We start from the raw sequence: 15,894 nt of genomic DNA, 5'->3' as shown, positions 1-15,894 counted from the left end.
CCTCTGTCTACCTCTGCTCCCCCCCCCCCACCTCTGTCTACCTCTGCTCCCCCCCCCCACCTCTGTCTACCTCTGCTCCCTCCCCCTGCGGGTCCGGGGTAAGAATAGGCCCGAGGTATTCCTGCCTGTCGTACGAGGCGACTAAAAGGAGTTTCAACCGTTTCGGCCTTCCATGTGATGGTCCCCCTTGGGGTTTGACCTCCATTTTTCAAAATTCTACAGAAGTACGAGCCTTTTGTGGAAGGACACCTTACGTGGTCCCCCCAGGGGGTCCACAACTCTTTTGTGGATACGTGCGTAGCGAGCACGGGACCCCGAGCTAATGTGGCCTTCCTTCCTTTCCGGGCTGCATACCTTCCCATTCCGCATCCTTCCCCATCCCTATCTTCGCCCCTCCTCCCCTTACCTCTGGCTATTTCCTTCCCTTTCTCCCCATCTGGGAGTATGGTTTGTGCCTACGTCCGGAGACGGACGCTCGTAAATGTACTGCATTCTTTGCCTTCCTTGCTTTTATGTCTTCTTCCTTCCTTTGTCCTTCTCTGTCTTCTTCCTTCCTTTGTCCTTCTCTTTTCCTTACCTCTTCTCTTTCCCTTTTCTCCGCTGCGGCGTTTGAGACCTCTCTTCCTTCCTTTCCCTTTCTCTTTCTTCCTCCCTGTGCGTGTCTGAAGGCCGACCCACGCCCTTCGTGGGTAGCCGGTGACGGGGTAACGCGTAATTCCCCGCCCCGGGTAGACAGGTAGGACACGTACGTACCCCCTGGTAACGGCCAGGCCCAGGGAGGGGTGATTACCCGAGCTGATACCTTCCGAAAATGCCGATTGGTCCCTCCGTCCGTTTGTCGGGAGGTGTGACCTGAGGTGTGAACAATCACCTAAGGCGGGAGTGCCCTCAGAGAGGGCCCCCACAAGGGAGGAGCGCGCCATCGGAGACGCCGGTAATCATGGGGGATTCTTCCGCAATGGTTTCCTCACCTTCCACTAAGTCTGCTCACAAACGTAAGTATACTGAGTCTCAGCCACAGACGATTCTTCCATCGTTGCCACAGTTCCTTGTTGTTTCTCGGACTGGTGAAGGTCACGACTTCTCCACGGTCAACCCTTTCATTATTCAGAAAGGTGTCGACGCAATTGCAGGTCCTGTAAAGTCTTGTTCCAGATTACGGAATGGCACCCTGTTGTTAGAAACACACAGTGCCCTCCAGGCACAAAAATTGCTGCGTACTTCTCTGCTTCACACCTTCCCTGTCCGGGTGGAACCGCACCGTACCTTAAATTCCTCGCGTGGAGTCGTTTATACACGCTCCCTCGATGGATTGTCTGACGAAGAAATTCAGCACTATCTGTCTGACCAGGGCGTAATGGCAGTTCATAGAGTAATGAAACGGGTTGACACGAACATCATTCCAACCCGCACTGTCTTCTTGACATTTGACACAGTTCAACTCCCATCGAAAATCAAGGCAGGCTATGAGATAATTTCCGTTCGCCCTTACGTCCCAAACCCTACGCGTTGCTATCGATGTCAGCGGTTCAATCACACCAGCCAGTCCTGTTCCAATCCAGCCAAATGTGTAACGTGTGGCAAGGATGCCCATGAGGGTGCTTGTCCACCTCCATCCCCTCGCTGCATAAACTGTATGGGTGACCACGCTGCTTCCTCTCGAGATTGCCCCGTTTTTAAGGACGAGAAGCTCATCCAGGAAATAAGGGTGAAGGAAAAGGTGTCGACCTTTGCTGCTCGAAAATTATTCGCCAGTCGCAAGCCCTCCGTGCCTCAGACAGGAAAATACAGCGCTGTCCTTGCTTCTCCTCGGCCAACAAAGGAGGCGGCCACGCAGACTTGCGACCTCACCTTTAGTACCACGGTCGTCAGATCGGCCAGCGCAAAGATTGCTCGATCAACCTCACCACTTTCGCCTGCCCACTCTATGGCTCACCCTTCGTCGGGTTCTGCTACATCTCGAGCCCAAAAGTCGGACGCCAAGTCTTCGAAAAAAGAGCATACTCGTGAAGAGTTTTTACGTACCGCAACTTCACAACCATCGGTTCCTTCTTCATCTAAACCACATTCTTCCAAGAAGGCTACAAAGAAACCCAGTTCCTCTCCTTCTCCGCCAAGGCGTGCCCCCTCTACAGCACCACCTGGCGGAAATCGCCCTCGGCCATCTTCTGTGTCGCCGAGGCGCATTGCTGGTGGCCGGTCAACCGGCCGATCGCTGGTGGCAGGAGCTGCTCCTGACCAACCTATGGATCAGGATCTTCTGCCTTCGGCTGACTGCCATTCCATGCTGTCGGTCGCTAGCTCCGAGCACTCTTTGACTTGACAGCAACTTTGGTCACAGTCCTCCATTTTCTGTTTACCCCATGTCCATTATCCACTGGAATATCCGCGGCATTCGAGCCAATAGGGATGAATTGTCGATCCTCTTAAGATCCTACTCGCCGGTCATCTTTCGTCTTCAGGAAACGAAGCTGCGTCCCCATGACCGCTTTGTTCTCCCTCATTTTCAGTCCGTCCGATATGATCTCCCCTCTGTTGAAGGCTCTCCAGCCCATGGAGGACTCATGATTCTTCTCCATGATACTCTCCATTATCACCTAATCCCCTTAAACACTTCCTTCCAAGCTGTCGCCGTCCGTCTTTCCCTTTCCGGATACACGCTCTCTCTTTGTACTGTATACATTCCATCGTCCACACCAATGGCACGAGCTGATCTCCTTCATCTTCTTGGTCAGCTTCCACCCCCCTATTTGCTGGTTGGGGACTTCAATGCCCACCACCCGCTTTGGGGATCTCCACATCCTTGTCCACGTGGCTCCATATTGCTAGACGTCTTCCACCAAGCGGATCTAGTTTGCCTCAACACTGGGGTCCCCACTTTTTTGTCTGCCTCCACGACAACCTTATCTCATTTGGACCTTGCGGTCGGTACTGTTCCGCTAGCTCGGCGCTTCGAATGGTTCGCCCTTGATGATACACACTCGAGTGACCACTTTCCATGTGTCCTCAGACTGCAGCCTCAACTGCCATATATGCGCCCGCGACGCTGGAAGTTTGCCCAAGCCGATTGGACACTTTTTTCGTCTCTCGCGACATTCGATGACCGTCGCTTTCCCAGCGTCGACGATGAGGTCACACATATTACCGACGTTATTCTTACAGCTGCGGAACGTTCAATACCACGCACCTCCGAATTGCCCCGGCGCCCCCCAGTTCCTTGGTGGAACGAGGCATGCCGTGATGCAGTACGTGAGCGGCGACGTGCTCTTCGCATTTTCCGTCACCATCCTACTTTGGCCAACTGTATCCGCTATAAGCAGCTCCGTGCGCGATGCCGTCGCGTCATCCGCGATAGCAAGAAGGCAAGCTGGAAATTCTTTATTAGCTCATTTAACACCTTCACTCCCTCCTCGGAAGTTTGGAGTCGGCTTCGACGGTTCTCAGGCGCGCCTAGTTTCTCCCCGGTCTCTGGGCTCACTGTCGCACATGACACCTTAGTGGACCCCGTCGCCATTTCTAACTCGTTGGGTCAGCACTTTGCTGAGATTTCGAGCTCTTCAAATTACCCGCCAGCGTTTCTCCCGAAGAAACGTGCAGCGGAAGTCCGACCTCCTGCTTTCTCCTCTCAAAATCACGAAAGCTACAATACTGTTTTCTCCATGCGGGAACTCCAACATGCCCTCTCATCTTCTCGCTCCTCCGCCCCGGGACCGGATGGTATCCATGTCCAAATGTTGCTGCATTTATCAACCCCTAGTCTGCGTTACCTCCTTCGCCTTTATAATCGAATTTGGACCGACAGCACCTTTCCCAAACGGTGGCGGGAAGCTATTGTCGTTCCTGTTCCGAAACCTGGAAAGGACAAACATCTCCCCTCTAGCTATCGCCCCATTTCTCTCACGAGTAGTGTCTGTAAGGTTTTGGAGCGTATGGTGAATTACCGTTTAGCTTGGTGGCTGGAATCCCGCAGTCTTTTAACACCAGCCCAATGCGGATTCCGGAAGCATCGTTCTGCAGTTGACCATCTTGTTGCTCTCTCCACTTATATCATGAACAATTTTCTCCGGAAACGCCACACGGTAGCAATATTTTTCGATCTGGAGAGAGCATACGATACCTGTTGGAGGACAGGTATCCTCCGCACACTGTTCTCTTGGGGCTTTCGAGGTCGGCTGCCCCTTTTTCTTCGCGAATTTATGGCAGAGCGCACATTTAGGGTGCGGGTGAACACTATTCTCTCCCGTACTTTCTCCCAAGAAAACGGGGTACCCCAGGGATCCGTGCTGAGTGTTGTACTGTTTGCCATCGCCATAAATCCAATTATGGATTGTCTCCTTCCTGATGTCTCGGGCTCCCTCTTTGTGGACGATTTTGCGATCTACTACAGCTCTCAACGGACCAGCCTTCTTGAACGACGTCTTCAAGGATGTCTCGATCGCCTCCACTCGTGGAGCATCGAAACCGGCTTCCGTTTCTCACCCAGTAAGACCGTTTGTGTCAATTTTTGGCGACGTAAGGAGTTTCTTCCGCCCTCCTTACATCTAGGTCCTGTCAACCTTCCGTTTTCAGACGTCGCAAAATTCTTGGGTCTTATGTTTGACAGAAAACTGCTGGTCCTCCCATGTCTCCTATCTTTCGGCTCGCTGTCTGCGATCGCTTAACACCCTCCGTGTCCTGAATGGTACCTCCTGGGGAGCGGACCGAGTGGTCCTTCTCCGCCTCTAATCGCGCCTTAGTGCGCTCAAAATTGGATTACGGAAGCATAGTCTACTCCTCTGCTCGGCCGTCTATTCTTCGGCGTCTCGACTCTATCCACCACCGTGGATTACGTTTAGTGTCTGGAGCTTTTTACACTAGCCCTGTGGAAAGCCTTTATGCTGAGACTGCTGAGCCTCCGCTGTCCAATCGGCGAGCAGTCCTCCTGAGTCGTTATGCTAGCCATCTGTCTTCCATGCCTGCTAATCCAGCCCATGACCTTTTTTTCGACACCTCCTTTGATGTAGGGTATGCAGGCCGCTCCTCCTCCCTACTACCCCCGGGAGTCCGCTTCCGTCAATTGCTCGATTCTCTTTCCTGCCGCTTTCCGAAAACCTTTTTGACAACTTGGGGTACAGCACCGCCTTGGCTCCGTCCCCGGATCTGCCTGCTCCGTGACCTTTGTCAATTTCCCAAGGATGGTACCCCTCCACTTGTTTATCGTCGGGCATTTGCTGCTCTATGTGCACAAATGACGGATGCCACGTTTATTTACACCGACGGCTCGAAAACATCATTAGGTGTAGGGAGTGCCTATATTGTTGGCGACACCCCAAATCGCTTTCGACTTCCCGACCAGTGTTCGGTTTATACTGCAGAGCTTTACGCTGTTCTCCAGGCTGTCCACTACATCCGCCGCCATCAGCGGATACAGTACGTTATCTGCTCAGATTCTCTTAGCTCTCTCCTCAGTCTCCAAGCTCTTTACCCTGTGCACCCTCTGGTCCACCGGATTCAGGACTGTCTGCGCTTGCTCCACCTGGGGGGCGTCTCGGTGGCGTTCCTCTGGCTCCCGGGACACGCTGGTATCTGTGGGAATGAGGCGGCCGATATGGCGGCCAAGGCTGCAGTCTCTCTTCCTCGGCCAGCTATTCAGTCGCTTCCCTTCACCGATCTACGGAGCGGTTTATGTCGCCAAGTTGCTCATTTATGGCATGCGCATTGGTCAACACTTCCCCGTAATAAATTGCGGGAAGTGAAAGCCCTTCCTTGCGCTTGGACTTCTTCCTCCCGCACGCGTCGTCGGGAGGAGGTAATTTTAGCTCGACTCCGGATAGGGCACTGTCTTTTTAGCCATAGACATCTTTTAAGCGGTGATCCTCCTCCACTCTGTCCCCACTGCTCTCAGCCGTGGACGGTCAGACACCTTTTAATTGAATGCCCCTATTTTAATCCGTTACGCTCCCGTCTACAGCTATCGCCTGATCTATCGTCGATTTTAGCAGATGACACGCGCTCAGCCGACCGCGTTCTCCAGTTTATTAGTGACAGTGAAATGACGTCAGTCATTTGAAGTTTTTTTTGGGGGACAACCACCCCCTGTCTGTACCGGCTTTTTAAGCATTCTTTCTACTTTGTTTCTCCAATTTTATGAGTTTGTTTCCATTGCTGCTGGTTTTCAATTTCGGTTTTTTACTGTCTTAAGTCACGGGCTGGGCGCTAATGACCATGGCAGTTTTGCGCCCTAAAACCACAAAAAAAAAAAAAACCTTACGTGGTGTACCACTGGTCCTAAGTGCACTAAGACCTTGGCACTCAGCATTGCACTGGCGTTGTAACCATACCCACTATTCCTCAAATTGGTCCTAAACGCCTGTTGGGTTGTCAAAGTTACGCCCATAGTGCATCTCCATCTGCACCAGCGATCATGATAGACTCTCCATGGCACCAGAAACCCAGCACGGTAGCCAGCCCGTTGTGGTGGGGTCGTCATGTACCCTCTAGGTTGTAGCCCCCTGACAACACAGGGATCGTACTGCCGATACCTGAGCTGCACCATCCCCACGTCGGCCAAGGAGTAGATGCCCGTCTCCTTGGGGCATCAGGACTCCCGGCAATGGTCATCCTGCCAGGTGGCCCTTGCTGCGGCTGGGTGGCGCCCGTGGGGAGAGCCCCTGGTCGGAGTGGGTGGTATCGGGGCGGACGTTTCGCAGATGAAACGTCACCACGTATCAGGTCGCTCTGCGGCCGAGTCTTTCAAAAGAAAAGGTACCGTTTCTAGTTCTGGTTCTCCTGCCCTTTCCCCCTTGGCCACTCCATGGGAGGAGGGACAGGCCCGCCGGCTTGGGGCGAAGTACTTCCCCCGCTATTTGGTCTGTTCTCGAACTGATGGGGGGACATTCGCCACCTCCAAGCCCATGTTCTTTGTTCAGCACATTGAGGACATCTTCGGGGAAATCGAGGCTCTCAGCAAGATGCGTTCAGGGTCCATTCTTATCAAGACCACCTCCGCCACACAGTCGGCGGCGCTCCAGGCATGCGACTGCCTAGGGGACATCCCAGTCTCCATTGTCCCACATCTGGCACTAAATAGGACGCAGGGGGTTATTTTTCATCGTGATCTCCTGCTACAATCTGATGAGGAGCTCAGGGCCAACCTGGAGTGCCGAGGAGTGCATTTCGTCCGGCGAGTCCAGCGCGGCCCCAAAGACCGTCGCATCGACACCAGGGCCTTTATCCTCGCCTTCGAGGGGGACGTTCTCCCGGAGAAGGTAAAGGTGATGTGCTGCCGGTGTGACGTGCGACCCTACGTCCCGCCTCCTATGCGCTGTTTTAGGTGTTTGCGCTTTGGGCACATGTCGTCACGGTGTGAGGCTGAGCCACTTTGTGGCGATTGTGGACGTCCTCTTCATGAGGAACATACATGCACCCCACCACCTCGGTGCTTTAATTGTCCTGGCGTCCACTCGCCTAGATCCTCAGACTGCCCCGCATATCAGAAGGACAAGAAGATACAAGAAATCAAAACTTTGGATCGGCTCTCTTATTCTGAGGCCAGGAAGAAGTATGACCGCCTCCATCCCGTGCCATTGACCACTTCGTTTGACTCAGTTGTGTCCACTCCTTCCGCGGTATCCTCACCCCTATCCTGTCCCCCCTCCGCCTCCTCTGCCCATCAGGGGGCTCTGCCTCCGCCTCCCAAATCCCTCCCTTCCAAATCCTCCTCCCCCGTGGCCCCCACCCCCTCTGCCCCAGGGGCCACCCTTCCTCCTCCTTCTCCCCCCACGCCACCTGAGAAGCGATCCTCTTCTCAGGCGTCCATCAGGGAAACGTTCCGGACCCCAGCTTCCGAGGTCCGGCGTTCCAAAACGGACCCCGCGCGTGAGGACCTTCTTCGGGTCCAGCCCACCATCCCTGTGCCTCCTCGGCCTTCCAAGAAGGCCTCCAAGAAGTCTCTATCCCCCTCTCCACCCCGGCGCGTTTCATCTGACGCTCCATCCGTGAGTTGCTGCTCCCGGCCGTCCTCAGTTTCGCCGGGACGCTCTGCTGCCAGGCGCTCAGCTGGCCTTTCGTCGGCAAATGATGCTGCCCCTCCTACACAACCAGGGACAGCGGCCGCAGCTGGCGACGAGTCGATGGAACCGGATCCGCCTCCCGTCGGTTGTAGCGTTGTTCCCTCGCAACCTGGCCCTCCGCGGCCGTCGAGGTGACCAGCTCTTCCCCCGTCTCGTTCCCCCGACTTTTTGACTAGCGATGGCGTTGTTTCATTGGAACATAAGAGGTATTCGATCTCATCGGGAGGAATTACAACTGCTCCTCCGCCTGCACTGTCCGCTTGTCCTTGGACTCCAGGAAACCAAGTTGCGCCCGACTGACCGTATTGCCTTTACCCACTATACCTCGGAGCGGTATGATCTCACCCCTGTGGACGGTATCCCAGCTCATGTGGGGTCATGTTGCTCGTTCGAGACGATGTCTATTACCATCCCATCCCATTGACCACCCCACTCCAAGCAATAGCTGTCCGCATTACTCTTTCTGCTTTTACTTTTTCAGTTTGTACCATCTACACTCCACCGTCGTCTGCTGTTAGTCGGGCTGACATGATGCAACTGATTGTTCAGCTTCCCCCGCCGTTTTTATTGTTTGGCGACTTCAATGCCCATCATCCCCTTTGGGGCTCTCCTGCATCCTGTCCAAGAGGCTCACTCTTGGCAGATGTCTTCAACCATCTCAATCTTGTCTGCCTCAATACCGGCGCCCCGACTTTCCTCTCGGACTCTACTCATACCTACTCCCACTTGGACCTCTCGATCTGTTCTACCACTCTTGCCCGTCGGTTCGAGTGGTATGTCCTTTCTGACACCTATTCGAGCGACCACTTCCCCTGTGTCGTTCGTCTCCTGCACCACACCCCATCCCCACGTCCTTCGAGCTGGAACATACTGAAAGCTGACTGGGGACTTTACTCATCCCTGGCGACCTTTCCGGACCACGATTTTCCCAGTTGTGACAGTCAGGTCGAATACCTCACGGCTGTTATCATCAATGCTGCCGAACGTTCCATTCCTCGTACTACTACTTCTTCTTCACGTTGCGTTTTCGTCCCCTGGTGGAACGAGGCTTGTAGGGACGCTATCCGCGCTCGACGACGTGCTTTACGCACCTTTCGCCGCCATCCTACGTTGGCGAATTGTATTGAATACAAATGACTCCGAGCGCAATGCCGTAGAGTCATCAAAGACAGCACAAAAGCTTGTTGGGCCTCTTTCACCAGCTCCTTTAACAGTTTTACTCCCTCTTCCGTCGTTTGGGGTAGCCTGCGCCGGCTGTCGGGCATTAAGGTCCACTCCTCGGTACCTGGCCTGACCTCGGGTAATGCGGTCCTTGTTGATCCTGTGGCTGTCTCCAACGCCTTTGGCCGCTTTTTCGCGGAGGTTTCAAGCTCCGCCCGTTACCATCCTGCCTTCCTTCCCAGGAAAGAAGCAGCAGAGGCTCGGCGACCTTCCTTCCACTCGCTGAATCTGGAAACCTATAATGCCCCCTTTACTATGCGGGAACTCGAACGTGCGCTTGCACTGTCCCGGTCCTCTGCTCTGGGGCCAGATGCCATTCACGTTCAGATGCTGGCACACCTTTCTCCGGCGGGCAAAAGCTTCCTTCTTCGTACCTACAATCGCGTCTGGACCGAAGGTCAAGTCCCCATGCGTTGGCATGACGCCGTTGTTGTTCCAATACCCAAACCCGGGAAGGATAGACACCTTCCTTCTAGTTACCGCCCCATTTCTCTTACAAGCTGTGTCTGTAAGGTGATGGAGCGCATGGTTAATGCTCGGTTAGTCTGGATTCTTGAATCTCGACGGCTACTTACTAATGTCCAATGCGGCTTTCGTCGCCGCCGCTCCGCTGTTGACCACCTTGTGACCTTGTCGCCATTCATCATGAACAACTTTTTGCGAAGGCGCCAAACGGTAGCCGTGTTCTTCGACTTGGAGAAGGCTTATGATACTTGTTGGAGAGGAGGTATCCTCCGCACTATGCACAGGTGGGGCCTACGCGGTCGCCTGCCCCTTTTTATTGATTCCTTTTTAACGGATCGAAAGTTTAGGGTACGTGTGGGTTCCGTATTGTCCGACGTCTTCCTCCAGGAGAACGGAGTGCCTCAGGGCTCCGTCTTGAGCGTAGCCCTTTTTGCCATCGCGATCAATCCAATTATGGATTGCATTCCACCTAATGTCTCAGGCTCTCTCTTTGTCGATGGCTTCGCGATCTACTGCAGTGCCCAGAGAACATGCCTCCTGGAGCGCTGCCTTCAGCGTTGTCTAGACAGCCTCTACTCATGGAGCGTGGCAAATGGCTTCCGGTTCTCTGAAGAAAAGATGGTTTGTATCAGCTTTTGGCGATATAAAGCGTTGGTCTCCACTTGTCTCTTATTTGGCGGCCCTTTTTACACGTTCCCTTAATGTCCTCAGAGTTCTTAGCAGTTCATCTTGGGGAGCGGATCGCACTGTCCTGCTTCGCTTATATCGGTCCATAGTCCGATCGAAGCTGGATTATGGGAGCTTCGTCTACTCGTCCACTCGGCCGTCCCTCTTACGCCGGCTCAACTCCATCCACCATCGGGGGATACGTCTTGCGACCGGAGCCTTCTACACTAGTCCTGTTGAGAGTCTGTATGCTGAAGCTGCCGAGTTACCGTTGACCTACCGGCGCGACGTACTGCTGTGTCGGTATGCCTGCCGGCTGTCGTCTATGCCCGACCACCCCTCTTACAAGTCCTTCTTCGCTGATTCTCTCGACCGTCAGTACGGGTTGTATGTGTCTGCCCTGCTGCCCCCCGGAGTCCGCTTCCGTCGCCTGCTTCGACAATTGGATTTTGCCCTCCCTACCACCTTCAGAGAGGGTGAGAGCCCGACACCACCTTGGCTCCAGGCTCCGGTTCATATTTATCTCGACCTCAGCTTTCTGTGGGTTTCCGGACATGTAGGAGTGCCTGGGAATGAGGCTGCGGATGCTGCAGCCAAGGCTGCAGTCCTCCTGCCTCGACCAGCCTCCCATTGTGTCCCGTCATCCGACGTTCGTGGGGATGTATGTAAGGGGCTTGTGTCGTTGTGGTGGGATGCTTGGTCATCCCTCCAAGGAAACAAGCTCCGGGCAGTAAAACCGCTCCCAACTGCTTGGACAACATCCTCCCGACCATCTCGGCGCGAGGAGGTCCTTCTGACCAGGTTGCGGATTGGGCATTGCCGGTTTAGCCACCGCTACCTGCTCTCCGGTGACCCAGCCCCGCAGTGCCCTTGTGGTCAGGCATTAACAGTGCGCCATGTTTTATTGTCGTGTCCCCGTTTTAGTCAATTTCGTGTTGTCCTGTCCCTGCCATCTACTTTACCGGATGTTTTAGCTGATGACGCTCGAGCAGCTGCTCGTATTCTGCGTTTTATAACTTTAACTGGCTTGTTCAAAGACATTTAATCTTTTTACTTATTTTGTCTGCATCTTTGTCAGGTCCTTCTGGTGTCCCCTCCATCCCCTTGAGTTTTACCAGATTCCATGTGCTCTAACAACAGTGACTGGGCGCTAATGACCTCAGCAGTTGAGCGCCCTTAAACCCAACCAAAAACAAAAATACCTCTGCTCCCCCCCACCTCTGTCTACCTCTGCTCCCCCCCACCTCTGTCTACCTCTGCTCCCCCCCACCTCTGTCTACCTCTGCTCCCCCCCACCTCTGTCTACCTCTGCTCCGCCCTCGCCACCCACGTCTACCTCTGCTCCGCCCTCGCCACCCACGTCTACCTCTGCTCCGCCCTCGCCACCCACGTCTACCTCTGCTCCGCCCTCGCCACCCACGTCTACCTCTGCTCCGCCCTCGCCACCCACGTCTACCTCTGCTCCGCCCTCGCCACCCACGTCTACCTCTGCTCCGCCCTCGCCACCCACGTCTACCTCTGCTCCGCCCTCGCCACCCACGTCTACCTCTGCTCCGCCCTCGCCACCCACGTCTACCTCTGCTCCGCCCTCGCCACCCACGTCTACCTCTGCTCCGCCCTCGCCACCCACGTCTACCTCTGCTCCGCCCTCGCCACCCACGTCTACCTCTGCTCCGCCCTCGCCACCCACGTCTACCTCTGCTCCGCCCTCGCCACCCACGTCTACCTCTGCTCCGCCCTCGCCACCCACGTCTACCTCTGCTCCGCCCTCGCCACCCACGTCTACCTCTGCTCCGCCCTCGCCACCTACGTCTACCTCTGCTCCGCCCTCGCCACCCACGTCTACCTCTGCTCCGCCCTCGCCACCCACGTCTACCTCTGCTCCGCCCTCGCCACCCACGTGTCTCTGCTCCGCCCTCGCCACCCACGTCTGTCTACCTCCTCTTTCCCTCACCCCTCTCTGTCCACATCCTCTTTCTCGCCCTGTCAACCTCAACCAGGGTTGCCACAGATACTGGAAATCAGGTAAATTAATGAATGTCACGTAATTTCAAACACGTCACGGAAATTTGATAAAAACACTTGAAAACCTTGTTTCTGTCTCAGTAGATATTGTTTGTTTACTGAGGTGTTGTGTATAGTCACTGCTCAGTGCAGCTGAGTACGTGCGCCGCTTTCCTACTCCATCATTACTAATGCTTCTGCCTTTCCCAGCACTCCCCTCTGCTTGCAGTCAGTGCTGCCTGCACTTCTTGCCACTAGCCTAGAGACTGCTGACGAGAGGCAGAGAGGTGTGAAGAGCTGTGTGTTTGGATGTGATTTTCGGAGACCATAGATGCAGCTTCCGGAGATGGGTTATGTGTGCATGAGTGTGGCTGAGCTATTATATCTGTGTGTGTGTGTGGGGGGGGGGGGTCGCCTCACTCTTGTTACCTGACAATTGTATGGCTGAAATTTTAGTTATGAAAGTGTGATTGTCTTTCCTATGTGCCTGTTTGCGGCTCAACAGTCGATTTTCAGAGTATTTGAACAAGTTACCTGTTGGATGGATTGATCACTGTGGTCTCATTTCATCAACATGCTGTCTGTGGCTCATGAATAGCTGGCCACACAAGTGGACTTGTGCAACAGACCAAAACCACAGGCCGCTTCTGTGGATGTCTGTAATGGATTGGGCCTACTGATTTGAAACCATTTGGTTCCAACTAATGTGCAGGCTCTGCCCGTCGAATCTAGTTGAAACAAGGAGAAAATTGGGAATGTAAACAGATCATGCTTATTTGAATTATAGAGTTGATAATTTCGAAGACTAATACTGTGCTAAGTTACTTGTGGGGTCATTCCCTTCTTAAGTGGGAAACATTATGTACACGCACTTGACTTCAGATTGAGGACAATAGGAATAACAGTGAACAGGTTTTATTTCAACTGTTTGGAAAATTAATATTGTATAATGTGACTACAGATTTCTCATAGTATTTTAGGTTCAAAACTAAATGAAAATTTGGCTCAAGCCCAAACATAATCAGTTGCTTTTTTGTTGTGAAACGAATTTAAGCACATTCTGTATCCAACTGTTTTAATATCAACAGGATATCAGATATGAAAGAAAGAGATTTGTATACAATTATGTTACTCAAAATTTTTTTTTTTGAAAATTAATACTTTGTCTTTTTAACAGTGGCCAAAAAAAAGTCTCTCTTTAATGATCGACCAACTGAAATCCAAGAATTAACTTATATTATAAAAGAGGATTTGAATAACTTAAATCAGCAAATAGCTCGATTACAAGAAGTAGCTCGTATGCAGAGACAAAATCAGCAAAATGGACATCATTTAATCTCTCACTCTTCTAGTGTTGTGTTGGCACTACAGTCAAAACTTGCTTCCATGTCAACTGAATTCAAGCAGATTTTAGAAGTGAGAACTGAGGTAAGATGATTACATTAAACAACACTGTTTGCTACCAGCATAAATTGACATTGTATTTATGTTCATAACAACATTTTCTTTAAATTGGCACACTTTTGATTTCAGAATTTAAAACAGCAAAAATCCAGGCGAGAACAGTTCTCACAGGGCCCTGTGTCATCATCACTGCCACCATCAGCAATTTCTGGACCCCATCAGGGCTCTGTACTTCTGGCAGAGGAACAAGTTAGCATAAGCATGGAACCTGGCAGTGCTCTTTTGCCAGCTTCACAGAAACAAGCTATGGTCTATGATGAGACGGTATAGTACATTTTTGCAAATTTTTATGTATACATTGTCACCTAATGCTTTCCAAATATTCTACTCACCTGAGCGCATCTCCCCCCCCCCCCCCCCCCCCCCGCTCTCTCTCTCTCTCTCTCTCTCTCTCTCTCTCTCTCTCTCTCTGTGTGTGTGTGTGTGTGTGTGTGTGTGTGTGTGTGTGTGTGTGTGTCAGAACACATTGCAACTGAGAAGTGTATTTATAATTTAGGCAGTTTGCTTATGAAGTGTGAATTCTGTATGTATCTTTATAAAAACGGAAATTTCCCTTCAATAGGCTCTTTGTTTCACTGAGAAAAAGCTGCATTCTTCTGCAAGCACACACACGTCAACTTCATAAACAGATTTATAACCTCACTGCTGTTTTGAATACTGTTGTTTTTGACCCCCAAGTAGCAAACTTGAAAACTCATTTCCTCAACAGTAATAACTGAATAAAAAGAGAGAACAAATAAGCATTAAGATGCAGTAAATTCTTCATAGTTATGTCTTCCATTTTGGGAAATTCCATTGTAATATTATATAACATCTACAGTCACATGTGATGCTGTGCTATGTAGTCAGGAAAGCATCAGCATTGTGTGTTCATAAGCTACCATTGCAAAAATAATGACACTTCTCCTGTGACGTAATTTTGATTGGTGGGCTATAAGTATTTTATTGCCGTATATATTTACAGGACTCGTACCTTCAGAGTCGAGCAGAAACTATGCAGAACATTGAGTCAACAATTGTTGAGCTCGGGGGTATTTTTCAGCAACTTGCACATATGGTGAAAGAACAAGAAGAAATGGTTGAAAGGTAAACATCATGTAACAGATAAATTGTACTGATCTGTTTTAAAAAAGTTATAACTAATTTTATTTTGTAATTGTTTCAGGATTGATACCAATGTGACAGATGCAGAACTCAATGTTGAAGCAGCACACGGGGAAATTCTTAAATATTTCCAGTCAGTAACATCAAATCGTTGGCTGATGATAAAGATATTTGGTGTGCTGATTTTCTTCTTCATTTTTTTTGTGATATTCTTAGCATAAGCTGGAATGGTGCAGACAGAAAACCAGCATTGTATTAATCCTCATCTGCCGTACAGTGGAAATGAAAGAAATTAGACACAATTTGTGCACTGTTAGAGCACTTGAAAAAATGTGTGGAATGGCAACTTGATCGTTGTGTTAGCCTCTCTTCTGCTCGAGAACTGGATGACAGTGGTATTCTGAAGACAAATCACCAGAAAGTTTTGTTACAAGAAAAGTAAAGTGTCATTTTATAGAAACGCAATGTTATTTCCCTGTTGAATTTATATCAAGTCTTAATGTGATATTTCAAGCTGTTTTTTATTATAATTATATACTTGCAAGTATTAAAAGCTTGAAATAGAGAACTGTGAAAGAATTTCTTTAATAAAAAGACTGTATTTTAATATTTTTATTAATTTTAGTAAATTTTTTACAGCATTTCCTGCAGGGTGATACCTACTCACAGGTTCTGATGGACAGCTCCATCAAACTGGTGAACTATCATTGATAACAAGATCAGTGTTTCTCCGTAGTATACTGATATTATGGAATCATAGCTAGATTTACTCTGAAAGTGATTCCTGAAGATTGTCAGTACTTTGAAAACGTTAACTTTGGTTAGATACAGGGATACGTTAACGATTTTGAGAAAATACTGCACAAGCTATATTTTCAGATATGTTTAACACTGAATATATTACCTGAGTAAGAATGGA

At 51.1% G+C, this 15,894-nt stretch overlaps 1 protein-coding gene across 1 annotated transcript in view; it reads left to right on the top strand.

Annotated features, from left to right (window-relative positions):
- LOC126092380 (syntaxin-5) overlaps positions 1–15,582 on the top strand; it is a 23,300-nt gene extending 7,718 nt beyond the window's left edge. Inside the window, exons 4-7 of the mRNA XM_049907938.1 lie at positions 13,585–13,835; positions 13,941–14,135; positions 14,836–14,957; positions 15,037–15,582. Of these exons, the coding sequence (XP_049763895.1) occupies positions 13,585–13,835; positions 13,941–14,135; positions 14,836–14,957; positions 15,037–15,196 (728 nt within the window). The 3' untranslated portion in view covers positions 15,197–15,582. The remainder of the gene's footprint in view (positions 1–13,584; positions 13,836–13,940; positions 14,136–14,835; positions 14,958–15,036) is intronic.
- Positions 15,583–15,894: the final 312 nt, after the last annotated feature.

This window comes from Schistocerca cancellata, chromosome 7, assembly GCF_023864275.1.
Source record: "Schistocerca cancellata isolate TAMUIC-IGC-003103 chromosome 7, iqSchCanc2.1, whole genome shotgun sequence".
Taxonomy (NCBI): domain Eukaryota; kingdom Metazoa; phylum Arthropoda; class Insecta; order Orthoptera; family Acrididae; genus Schistocerca; species Schistocerca cancellata.
The sequence above is the reverse complement of the archived record's forward strand: the minus strand, read 5'-3'. Positions and strand labels throughout refer to the sequence as shown.